General features: G+C 48.5%; 1 protein-coding gene across 3 annotated transcripts; it reads left to right on the plus strand.

Annotated features, from left to right (window-relative positions):
* The first annotated feature begins 269 nt into the window (after positions 1–269).
* On the plus strand, positions 270–10842 carry LOC128142975 (protein mono-ADP-ribosyltransferase PARP12-like). 3 transcript variants are annotated; one of them, XM_052789758.1, is made up of 9 exons: positions 494–908; positions 1333–1481; positions 3814–3949; positions 4429–4549; positions 5604–5694; positions 7098–7173; positions 7969–8099; positions 9918–10069; positions 10509–10842. In XM_052789758.1, the coding sequence occupies exons 2-9, from the start codon at positions 1429–1431 to the stop codon at positions 10787–10789; spliced, it is 1041 nt and encodes a 346-aa protein (XP_052645718.1). In that variant the 5' UTR covers positions 494–908; positions 1333–1428; the 3' UTR covers positions 10790–10842. The 3 variants fall into 3 exon arrangements, with proteins under 3 accessions (XP_052645719.1, XP_052645718.1, XP_052645720.1); XM_052789759.1 differs by lacking the exons at positions 494–908; positions 1333–1481 and adding an exon at positions 270–472; XM_052789760.1 differs by lacking the exon at positions 1333–1481 and having other exon boundaries at positions 497–908.
* The last annotated feature ends 1070 nt before the right edge of the window (positions 10843–11912 follow it).

Genomic DNA, 11912 nt, shown 5'->3' on the forward strand with positions numbered 1-11912 from the left:
CTGTCATTAAGCTTTATGCTTCAGAGCTCTGCTGGGAAACGCTGTCAGCCTTTTAGACTGAAAGGCTGGAGGTCAGACTGGAAAGCTCCTAACCCTTCTCTGATTTCCGTGGGGAAGAACACAGCTGAGACTCAGGCTTCAAGGTAAAGGAATACAAATACTCTGTATTTGTATTTGTGGGCTGACCGAGCCTGTCCCGCAGGGCTCTGCGCTTGTTTTGCACTGGTTTGGATCGCTCCGTGCAGCGCTGCGTGCTGCAACCCCCCCAAAGAGTGCGATAACCGACACGGAGAGCGTCTTGAGAGGTGCACCCACTTTCTGCACTGAGATTTGGGGTTCGCTTTGCAAGGCAATGCCAGCTTTTGGCTTTCAAAGAACGATGTTCAGCAGAAGCTGCTCCAGACAGGAATCTTGAAAGGAGAAGCTCCTGAATATTACTGGCCAGTGGAAGGATGGGAGGAATCGGCTCAAGGTAAGTGCTGGTGCACGATGACAGGAACCGAGCAGTAGGGGTAACCTATGCCGGTTTGTAGGGATGTCGATTTTACTGATGCATCTGCCAAAAACCTCAGCTGTGCCTGGCCGGTCTACTCATGCCTGGCAGATGCGTGTGCGTATGGTGCAATAACCAGAAGGAAACGTTACTCAGCTCCGTTTCCTAAGGGTCAGTGGCTAGCAGCGAGGCACCCGTCACATCCCGCGGAGAGACACAGCGAGGTACGGACGTGCGGTTGGGAGTTCACGAGGAGCTCTCACAGGCCAATCGTATTTTATTTCTGAAGATCTTATTGCACCCAGGGGACCCTTCCCACGCGGAGCAAGGGTTCAGAGGGCTTGTCCGACTGGCGGGCACGTGGCTGATGTCCTCCGCTCCGGGGGTGGTGGCTGGGCAGCCTGACGGCAGGACTGTGAGTAGGGGAGCTGGGGAGACGGCTGTGCTGGGCTCCAAGAGCTTTCCTGGGGCACCTGGGAGGGAGGGAGGGAGACGGACGAAGTTGGGGATTCCATGGTTTGTGGGTTTGGCTTTAAGGATACCTGCTTGCAGTTAGTCATACTGTTAGCTGTGTTTGTATCTTCATTAATTCATCCTTTATTCCATGTGAGGGAGAAGTGTGTAAGAGCAAAGGTGGCATTAGGTTGCTTTTTGTGTATAAAATTTCCTCTGTATGAAACTGTTCCTGTGGAGATATAAAAAGCAAATTTACAGGGTATCTCTCAGTTGCACAAGACCAGATAGTGAATTCTTCAGCAGAAGTTGAAGGACGCTACCTGTTTTGCCAGTGAAATATTTCTGTCTGCTTTATTAAGTGTTTCACTTCTGTTTCTTTCTAGTTGGGGTTAGTTGGTGAGTGGAAAATCCCTGCAAGGAGCAGAAATGCTGGCAAGTGAAAGTGAAAGTAGGGCACAAGTGGACATTTTGGAAAGCTGATGGAGTTGGGGCAGACTGAGAGCCCTGTGTATAGGCAGGGGAGCCAGCAGAGGTTAGCATCTACCTATGGAGCGGGGAGAGAAGGAACAGGGATGGGGGGAGCAATGGAGAAAGGCTGCCTGGAAACATCATCCCACCCCATTCCCCCGCTTTCTTCTCCGTTTCCCCTCCACCCCCTCAAATCCCACACTTGGTATCCGCAAACTTAAAATTCTTCTGCTGCGGTGGCAGCAGCAGCAGCAGCACGCTGCTGTGCAGAGAGGAGAGAAAGAGCATCTGCATCCAAAGAAAGTTCCCAGGAGTGCTGGATCTCATGAATCTCCTGCAATGGGATTTGAGAGAAAATGAATTGGGAGCATTTTTCTAGAAATAGGCCTGGCTGGTGGTACTGCATACAAAGAGCAACCGTGGTCTGAAGACAGCAGTGGAACAAGCTAAGGCTGCAAGGGAGACTCGGGTCCTTCCTCGCTCTTTGTTTTGGCAGTTCAGGAGCTGCCAAGCCTTTGTTCATGGACCTTTGTACTGTAACTAGCTCTATAAGGGAGCTCCTCCTATAATGATTTCCTCTGATTAGCCTGCTCTGAATACCCATGATCCCTGCCAAAGCGTGAAGGGCATCAGAGCTGGATAAATGATCATTTCCAGTTTCTGCTTGAATACTGTGTTCAAATTCTTCGAGCAGCTCCGAGTAGCTCAGCCACAGACCCTTGCGAATTCCACGGCAGGCAGGTGGGCAGCTCTCAGCTGCGTGTATGTGCTCCACAATAGGGTAATGTTGTATGAGCAGCGAAGTGATGAGATGCATAGAAAAACGTTGCCTGGGTCCCAAACTGGGACATTCAAAGGAGGCTGAAGCACAGTAAAAGGAGGCAGCAAGCAAAGTAAAATCCACAGGATTTGAATTATTGGTGGCTATCTGTTTCAGCTTCTTCTCTTTGTAAGTGCTGTGTCTTCGGGGTTAGAGTGCAGAGCAGAGACTTTGCTGATAAGCAATTTTTTTTTTTTTTTTTACCTGCCCCCCCCCCCCCCCGGAATTTGACCTCGGCTGGCTGCCAGCTGCCCACCCAGCCACTCTCTCACTCCCCCTCCACAACAGGACAGGGGAGAAAATAAGGTGGAAAAGCTCACAGGTTGAGATAAAGACTGGGAGATCACTTACCAATTACTGTCATGGGCAAAACAGACTTGACTTGGGGAAAGTTAATTTATTGCCAATTAAAATAGATTTGGCCAGTAAGAAACCAACCCCAAAGTTAGAACAACACCTTCCCCCTTCCCCCCTTCTTCCCAAGCTCAACTTCGTTCCTTCATTCCTGACTCTTCTACCTCCCCCCTGCCAAGTGATGCAGGGGGGAAGGGGATGGGTGTTGACCTCAGTCCATAAGAATTGCCCTCTGCGACTCCATCATCCTGAAAAATTTCCCACATTCCAGCATGGCTCCTTCCCATGGGCTGCAGTCCTTCAGGATAAGCCTGCTCTGGTACGGACTCCTCTCCATGGGTTGCAGCTTCCTTCAGGGCATGTCCGTGTCCTGCATCATGGGGTCCTCCACAGGCTGCAGGATGGATATCTGCTTCACCACGGTCCCCCACAGGTTGTAGGGGGACAATCTGCTTCACCATGGTCTTCTCTGAGCTGCAGGGGAATCTCTGCTCCAGCGCCTGGAGCACCTCCTCCCCCTCCTTCTTCACTGACCTGGGGGTCTGCAGGGCTGTTTCTCTCACGTTTTTCCTCACTTCTCACTGCTGGGCAGCTTTCTCAGAGGTGCCACCAGCTTAGCTGATGGGCTCAGCTGTGTCCTGCAGTGGGTTCCGTTGAGGTGGCTGTCCCCGGCATGGGGGACCCCTGGTCTCTTCTCACGGAGGCCAGCCCTGCAGCCCCCCGCTGCCAGCACGTGGGCACCTGCACCCAGTACAGTACCCGCGAGTGGCAGCTTTGCTCTCCCGAACGCTAAAGGGGGGGTTGATGCTATCAGTGCCTTCTGAAGCTACCCTGACTTCTGCAGCTCATCACACACTGCCTAGAAGCCAAGTCTTACTCCTGTTAGCCAGGTGGCACCACTGGCCTTCACGTAATGAGCTGAGTTTATTGTGTCAAATTGTATTTTCTTACAATGTGAATTTTAGAAAGATATATTTTAGAGAAAAATAGTGACCTGGGTCCAAGCCAGAGAGGTCAGGGTCATTTCTGTGATGCTTACCATGGCCCATAAATGTACAAACCTCAGTTCCTCGGTTCTGGGCCAAACCTGCACTTGCCAGCAGGAGGGGGGGTCTCCTTTTCTGAGAAGTGATCAGACTTCTGACCAGACCAGAGTTATCACATAGTTTGACAGCTTTGGAAAAGACCCCTACTTTAATCTGGATTTCTCTTCTGATGTTAGGGCCGAGCAAGAAGCCAGGTGGTGGCCAGCTTTTCTGTGGCTGTGGTGTCTTCTGACTCATCTGTCTGCTCCCGAAATGGAGTACGCCTGGTATTGGCTCGATGATTCTGGGCAGTGGATTGAGTATGGGGAAAAGGTGAGATCCATCCGCTGTTGATGTCAAAAGCTTTTGTTAAGCCATCTTCGGAGAGTTATTTAGGGCACGTTGTTCTGCAGCTGGGGTGTTTCACATGCACCACTGGGTGCCCTTGCAGTGCTGCTCTGATGCCCTGGTGGATTTGTCTTATTAATTGTCCCTCAAAGCAGTACTGCTACTCTGTGAAAGCTTTCAAAGGACTGGCTTTGAAAGCGGGTGCATTTTCCAGAGATGACGGATGTCTTTTGGCTGAAGCTGACCACACAGGCTGAAGGCTGCTTTGTTGCTGCTGTTCCAAGCAGCAGTTCTCTGTGGGGTACCCCTCCGTTGCTGAAGAACAAAATGCTTGAAGCCTTGGAGACTTAGTTCAAAATGGCAACCCGTGTTAGGGGCCTGGGGAAACAGTGGTATTTCCCCACAGTGTCACCTAAACCAAAGGCTGGTTTCTAACAGGTATAATTTCTTTGCTCTTTCTATAGCATCCAGATCACTGCTCTGCCACGGTAACATCTGCAGATCTGGAGAAGGAATTTCGAGCTGACCAGAAAGGCATTGTGTTATTCAGGGCTGGTTCTCAGAAGTATAAGTTAAGCTTTGAAGGTGAAGTATCTCCTTGTTTTAAGTTATTACACAGTGTAGCTGGCTCTAAGGTAGCCTCCTTCATGCAGAGTGTGCACCCTATGTCGGGATTTCTTTGGACAGGTCTTTTTCCTCCTGTAAGTTTTCTCCAAGCAGAACTTGAGCAGCAAGTACGTTTCTCTGCAGTTTTGAGATGCCCTGCTCGAGCTTCTAGACTTGTGCATCTCTAGTCAAAAAAGCATCTCTGACAATATTGTATATTCAGAAGAAGAGCTGAGAGTAAACACTTCATGGTATCTGGCTTATGCATTTGGGCTTATACAACTAAAGAGGAGAAATGAGACAGGAAAAAAAAAAGCACTGAAAAGTCAAATGGTGAAGAAGTGAGCCCATGGTAGACATCTTTCAAGCTAGTTACGGGGAGAGAAAGCATACAGGGCAGCAAAGGAAAATTTAGGGCTGGTTGCACAGAGAGAGAAACAGGAAAATGAGAAATGCTTTTCTGTTTCTAATTTATTTACCCATCTTAAAATTCCTGTTAGTTTTCCAAGCTTTAAATCTGTTTCCTGGCGTGAATAGAGAGAGTGGTGTTTAAAGGAGGAAACAATGGATAATTAGCCTTGTCACACAGCATGTGCTCTGTGATATTGTTACAGGGACCAAGAAGAGAGGGCAGACTTTCCTCTTAGCACCATGTAACAATCCCGCACTGCTGGGAAAGCTAGATTTATGGCCTCCATCATACTGAAAACTCTTCCCTGCTGTAGGCCTGACATCAGATGTGGTTTTCTCTGGCCAACAGCCTGGATGTGAATGCATGTGCAGGTGCAGTTGGTGGCTGGTTGCCTTTGAATTTCACAACCTATGCTAGCAAGTGGTTAACCTTGCTGGTCTCCCAGCAGAAGCAGCACAAGTGGGAATGTTTTTGAAGTACGGAGTGGGGTGGGTGTGATAGAAAGTGTGCCACGATGTGATATTCAAGGCTACCTCCTTTTTTATTTTTTCTAATCACAAAAGAGTGTGTCCCTGGACAATAAATTATCTAATTATTGAGTCATTGTTTCTGTCTTTCAAGACATGGTCCAAAGAAATTTGATCTATGAAACTCAAAGAAAAGTTGCCCGACTGCCAAAATTTCTGTCCTCTCAAGGTGAACAAGACAGAAGGTAATATGCATTCATTATTTAATAATGTCTCTAGATGTCAGCACCTTTCTGCTAAGAAGTTCCTCCTACCTGTCTAGAATTCAATTTTAGATCCCTCTAATTCATTTTTAGATACCTTTTGCTGACTGGTTTAATGGCAAATTTTGCTGTGACAGTATTTGTAAATTATGCAACGCTTCTGTGAAGTGTGCTGGAGGGGTGTTTGGTGGCAGTCTCTGGCAGCTGTAAGAGACCCCTACAGTAGATTTGTTCTCTCTGTGAGAGCAAGGCCACATGGGGCTGACACAACTGTGCCAGGAATTTTTGTTCCTTGATTTATGCCCCAACAACACTAAATAAACTGTGCACAGAGCAGGAGCAAGGGACTGCCAGTCCCAAGAACTGTGGAGCAGATAGACACCATCCCCTGGAAAGCTGAGGATAAAATAAAACCCAGAAGCAAATCCCTCCAAATGAAGTGAACTGGAGGCAATTATTTGGGATACTCTATCTTATGGCTTTTTTAAAGGAAGTTCAGCTTGATAGAATTTGAGCATGTCAGCTGTGAAAGTTAGCTGTGCTACTGCTTTATTTTAAAAAGAGCTGCCTTTGCTTCAGAAACCAGCAGACAGTGCATTTGAAGCCAAGGGTTCAATTTAAGGGTTGGTTCAACCAAGGGTGGGTTGATTCAAAACGAAAACAAACTGGAGCGTTAGCATCCATTTGGGAGCTACTCTTGCCTGGGTTAAAATGTGCATGCCAGGAGGGCGTTAGTGCTGGAAGCTGTTGAGCGCTGACTGGTGCAGTAGTACCTGCGGGGCACAACTGTCCACCCACAGCCTCCTGACAGGCTTGGTCCTGGGGATGGGTAGGGGCAGGCCACCCGTCTGGCCAGTGATTTAGAGATGAGTGGCCACGTGGAGGGAGAGGGCTAACGCTCCAGTTTCCTAGAGGTTCAAGCAACGTGTGTGGAGGGCTAGCTGGAGCAGTTGTATAAACCGCTCGGCTAGGAGCACGTTACTTCTCATGTGAAGCTCTCCTACCAGGGTCTTGACCTGCCAAGAGATGCATTACTGCCACTAGGATGTGTGTGGAAATCTAAACCGGAGAAAAGGATAATGGTTATGTGGAAATGTCGTGGTCTTGACTTAGTCTAAACACTACTTAGCAACAACTGAAAACATCAGTGTGTTATCAACATTATTCTCATACTGAATCCAAAACGTAACACTATACCAGCTACTAGAAAAAAAAACCCAACCCCAAAACCCTCTATCCCAGCCAAAATGAGGACAGGAAAGTAAAACAAAAATAAAAATCCAGGGATATCCAAAGTCTGTCATAGAGCCAGCGGCTGGATCTTCTGGGAGAGGGATTTTGTTAGGAGTATCATGGACTAACTTGCTCCTTTTTCTTTTCTGCAGCCAAAGCATGACTCTATCGTGTTCTGACTGTCCTCCACAGTGGGACCAATCTGCACTGCCTGATATCGGGTTCAAGGTGGGTCTTTCCAGCTCTCCAATGGGCAGGGCGAACTGTCCCCTGTACTTTTTCTGCAGAAGAGGACCCAAGGCAGTTGAGATGTTCCCAGCTTTTAAACATGTCTTACAAAATAAGCAACTATGAAGTGAAACAAGACTGACAGTTTCACATTCAGAGTAGACCTATGTCTCCTGGGAGGCTCCCTGAGACCCCCTACATGTACCATGCAGGGTGTGTGTGTGTGTGTGTGTGTTTGTGTGTGTGTGTATATGTGGGTATATAGAGAAAGGCCCTTTTGGTTATTACTGGTCTGACCTGTCCTTTGCACTCTCCCAAGGCACCCGATCCTCTGATAAACTGGATGAATTGCATCTTAAGGTTGTGTTGTAGTATTTGCTCCCACGATTTGAGGCAAAATGTTATTTGCCGCGGTAAAACTAGGGCTTAGCCCTGTAGGGAAGGAGCTAGGGCGTCAAATTAAGGTGAAACTGATATTCACTCTTCTCCAGCCTGAATATTGCTGTGCATTTCAACTTTATGTTACTCTAAAGTAAAAATAATCTAGATGCGGAGGTGTGTCCACCAAAGGAAGCTCGTGTGGGATTGTATTCACTTCCATCAGTCAGTGCCTGTGCTTCCACATGGGGAGTGAGGGTGAAGGTGGGGAGAGGATGGTTAACTGGAAAAACAGGAGAAGCTTGTGATTTTAATGGCAGGGCTTTTCCTCTGGTGTGAGGAGATTGATGAGTCCTTTGGAAGGACTGGGAGTTGTTACTGTCAGTAATACCTTATTTTTGGTGTTAAAATTTTCAGTTGGTACAGCTCAGCTACACTTCCCAGGAATATGGAAAAATTAAGAGGCTGTTTGAGAAGACGATGAAAGATTACTACATCCACCAACTGCAGAGGATCCAGAACCCAACACTTTGGCAAGTTTTTCAGTGGTTCGTATCTATTTTATTTCATCATCCTTATGGTAGCAGAAGACTGGTATTTCCTGATCTATTGTCCTCCACAGTCTGCGTTAGGAGTTGCCAAATCCAGCAGCCCAGCAGAGGTGAGACTGCCACATATCTGTGTGCCCGGGTCTGGCTGGCAGGGGGGTTCAGCACACGTAGGCACAAACACACACAAAATGTATGAATACACACACAGCTGGCCACAAAACCCAACACAGACAGCACAGCACTCAAGCAATCATAAACAGCACCAACGGCCTCATCCTGTTCCCTTCCTCCGACTGATCGTGAGGAAAGCCTGTTACTGGAACATACATACATGTATGGGTCCCTCTAGGAGCTGGTCTTAGATACTCAGCCTACCCACATGCTGGCCTCTGGGTCCTCTCGTCTCCAGTTATGTTCTGCATAGACACACACACATGCAAATGGGTCTCTGTAGACTTCATGGTGTCTTCAGGGGTTGGCCTGGACCTCCTGGTCCCTCTGGTAAGCAAGCTCAGACCTTCTGGTCTCTCGAGCATCTGGCGCAGACTTAGGACTTCTCCAAAACCTGGCTCCCAGGCCAGCTACCCTCCTCACTGGCTGTCCAGTGTTATGTTGGCTAGTGATCAAACACTGACGTGCACCCCCTCACTTGCTGCAGTTTCTGGTTCTGTGGACATGCAGCTCCAGTGACCCAAGGTCCTACTCCAGTTGCTGCGCCCAGACCCCCATACATGTGCATACACACAGACTGGAGAGTCCATCACCCAGGTAAGAGTTAGAAATGGAATTTAATAAGATAGGGCAGACTGCGCTGATCAGGCACAGGGCATGGCCAGACAAACCTACTGTCAAGATAGCTGCCTGTTTATATGCAACCAGCCCTTTTTACCCCCTTATCCATCTATTTTCCCCCATTTGTTTCTCCTCAGACCATCTTGATCCCTCCCTTCTCCCACCTACAGTTCCTCTGTTAAACATTCCATTATAAGTCCTGTGCAATCCCCAAATGCTCTTCCCCTGTGTCCCATAACAAGTCCCATACTCTGGTAGGCAGTACCCTCCTCATGTCTGTGAGCTGCTCTGGACCCTTTCCATTGCTCACGGTGCTGGGTGCCTCCCTGGTCCCTGGGGCTGCGGCTCCCCTGGGGCAGCCCTGGGAAGGGGCCGGGGCTGAGGCTCCTCTCTCTGTGACAGGGTTAATGGGGTTGTCTCTGTGCTCTATTGCGTGTGTGGAAATGAGCCTTTTATCGCATAACCTAACAGGTTGTGTGGGGGGTTCTTGCTAGTGTTATTAAAAAAGAAAGTTCTTTTCCTTCACCACGACTGAGCTGTGGTAACTCAAATTTATTCTTTTTGTTTTAGTCACTTCCACATAGTTTTTTTTAAAAAAAAAAAGGGAGGGGGGATTTTTTATGTGATAAAATAGGGGTAGAGATTATACAGTCTTCACTGTGGCTTCATACAGTTCAGTTTTATAAACATATTTATGCATTCAGGATTTATATAACCTGGGAACTGACCAATTCCCAGTCAAGAGATGTTTGTCTCTCTAGTCTCTCATGTGGTATGAAGTTGTGGGTGACACAGTCCATAGCGATGCTGAGAACTTTTTGTTTTGCTGGAAGGAGCCAGCTGTGCAGCAGGGTACCAACAGAAGTGCAAAGCAGGCAGTAACCCCACTGAGAGTGGTTAGTGTCACTGTTCCTCCATGACCCAAAAGTAGGAGGACTTGAGCTGGGAAATTGTCCTCGTTTGAACCAGGATAACATTTCTTTTTTTTTCTTTTTTCTTTTTTTTTTTTTTTTTGGTCCCTAGGCAAAAGCTGCAGATGAAGAAGCTCAATAAATCAAAACAGGTGGATGAGCGGCTCCTGTTCCACGGGACAAGTCCATCCCACATGTCTGCCATCTGTGAGCAGAACTTTGACTGGAGGATCTGCGGGACTCACGGGACAATGTATGGAAGAGGTACAGGCACCGAAGTGTGGGTTCAGGGGCTGTAGCAGCACGGGTTGCAGACCCTGGCCAGGCTGGTGGGTGGGTGCAAGGTAACTGACTGTCCCTGACTCCCGCACTCCCACCATTAGGGCACTCTCGTCTGCGTGCGTCTGCATCGCTGCAGGCAGCATCTGCAGCAATCCCATTTCGGGAGGGGCTAAAAACACCCCTCTTTGCCTTGGGGACCTGCTGTTCAGCAAAGCTGTTGGAGAGGTGGGCCTGGGAGGTTGATGGCAAAATGTGGCTAGAGTCTGTCGATGCTTTAAAATAAGCCGACGTGGAAACATCTGGCAAGGATGCGTGTAGAGCTACCTGGGGTTGTTGAATCTCTGGCTGCCAAAGCGCGGATAGCAGATGTTTGTTCCTCAGTTGATGTATTGTCTTACCTGTGGCTTTTTCTGGTCCCTAGGAAGCTACTTTGCCAGAGACGCCAGCTATTCTCATGACTACTGTTCCTCTCGCAGTGGTCGCTACAGCATGTTTGTAGCTCGCGTTCTTGTTGGAGACTTTGTTCAGGGAGACCCCGAATACCTTCGCCCTCCACCCAGAGCCGGCAATTCAAACAGACTTTACGACAGCTGCGTGGATGACCCGACAGACCCTTCCATCTTTGTCATCTTTGAGAAGCACCAGATTTACCCTGCCTATATCTTGGAGTACAGCAGTGAGGCTCAATGTATGATCCTATAATGAATGGCGGAATCTCCTTTGAATTTACACTGAATAAATTACACTTTAGTACAGATTTTAAAATGTTTGTTCAATTTTAGTAGCAGCTTCGGAACATTTTCTAATGCAGCGGACCAATATCAATCCCCTGAAGGATTTTGGGGCATAGTTTTTTGGTAGGGGCTATTCTTTTGCCAGCAGGGAGTGCTAAACTTTAACCTCCACCTTTACCCTGGGATGGGGATGTACCTGCCTTGTGTACCCTGATGCAGTGACACCTACTGCTGCTGAAAGCGGCGCTGATGAGTATACGATTAACTTGATCCACTGATATAGTCACCTAGGGATGATCTTGCCTGCGATGGTGCTGATGTGCCAAAGAGAGACTGGGTGGGGAATGTGGCAGGAGGAAAAGTGAAAGTACCTTCATCATGGTGCACGAGAGAGGAATCATGGCCTGTCGTTCCAGTAAATGGCAGGAAGCTCCTGCATCCTGGAGGCCTTGTAATTAATACTGGCAATGAACTTTGCTTTGTATCCTGCTTGCGTTGCTGACAGCTCTTCTCACCTTGTTCTATGTCAAGCCTGCCCACCTCCGTGACACCCTGTCCTCGGTCTGTCCCCACTGGGTTTAGGTCGAGAGAAGCAGGGATATTGCAGCTGCTGAAGTTAGATCCCCACCGTGCCACGACATTAACAGCGAGGAAGTCCACGGTGAGCTGAATAACGGCGCACGGCAGCGTCTCACCAGGGCTGCAGAGCCAGCGTTTGCAGCGCTGAGCGGTGAGAGGCAAAGGAGCTTTGTGAGGGGTGGCCGCTGGCACGGCCACCCCCCTTCCCACCCTGCAGACTGGAGTCGGTGGTGGCTATTTTGAACTGCCCTGCTGCTGCCTGGCACTTCTCTGGGTGATTGAGAAGCGTCCCAGCGGTGTGTGCTCCGACTGGGATGGACGGGGGAAAGCTTGGATGATGGACATAGTACTTGAAACTTGGTGGATGGTGGGATAACATTTGGGATGACTGATAGCATGGAAACAAAAATTAATGGTTTATTTTAAAACAGTCTTGCTGTATAAGCTGTTGTAATACAGCAAAGGAGTCACAAGTGGTTTGGTTGTGCATGCCATGAGTGGGAGAAACCGAG

This window comes from Harpia harpyja, chromosome 6 (assembly GCF_026419915.1).
Source record: "Harpia harpyja isolate bHarHar1 chromosome 6, bHarHar1 primary haplotype, whole genome shotgun sequence".
Lineage (NCBI taxonomy): Eukaryota > Metazoa > Chordata > Aves > Accipitriformes > Accipitridae > Harpia > Harpia harpyja.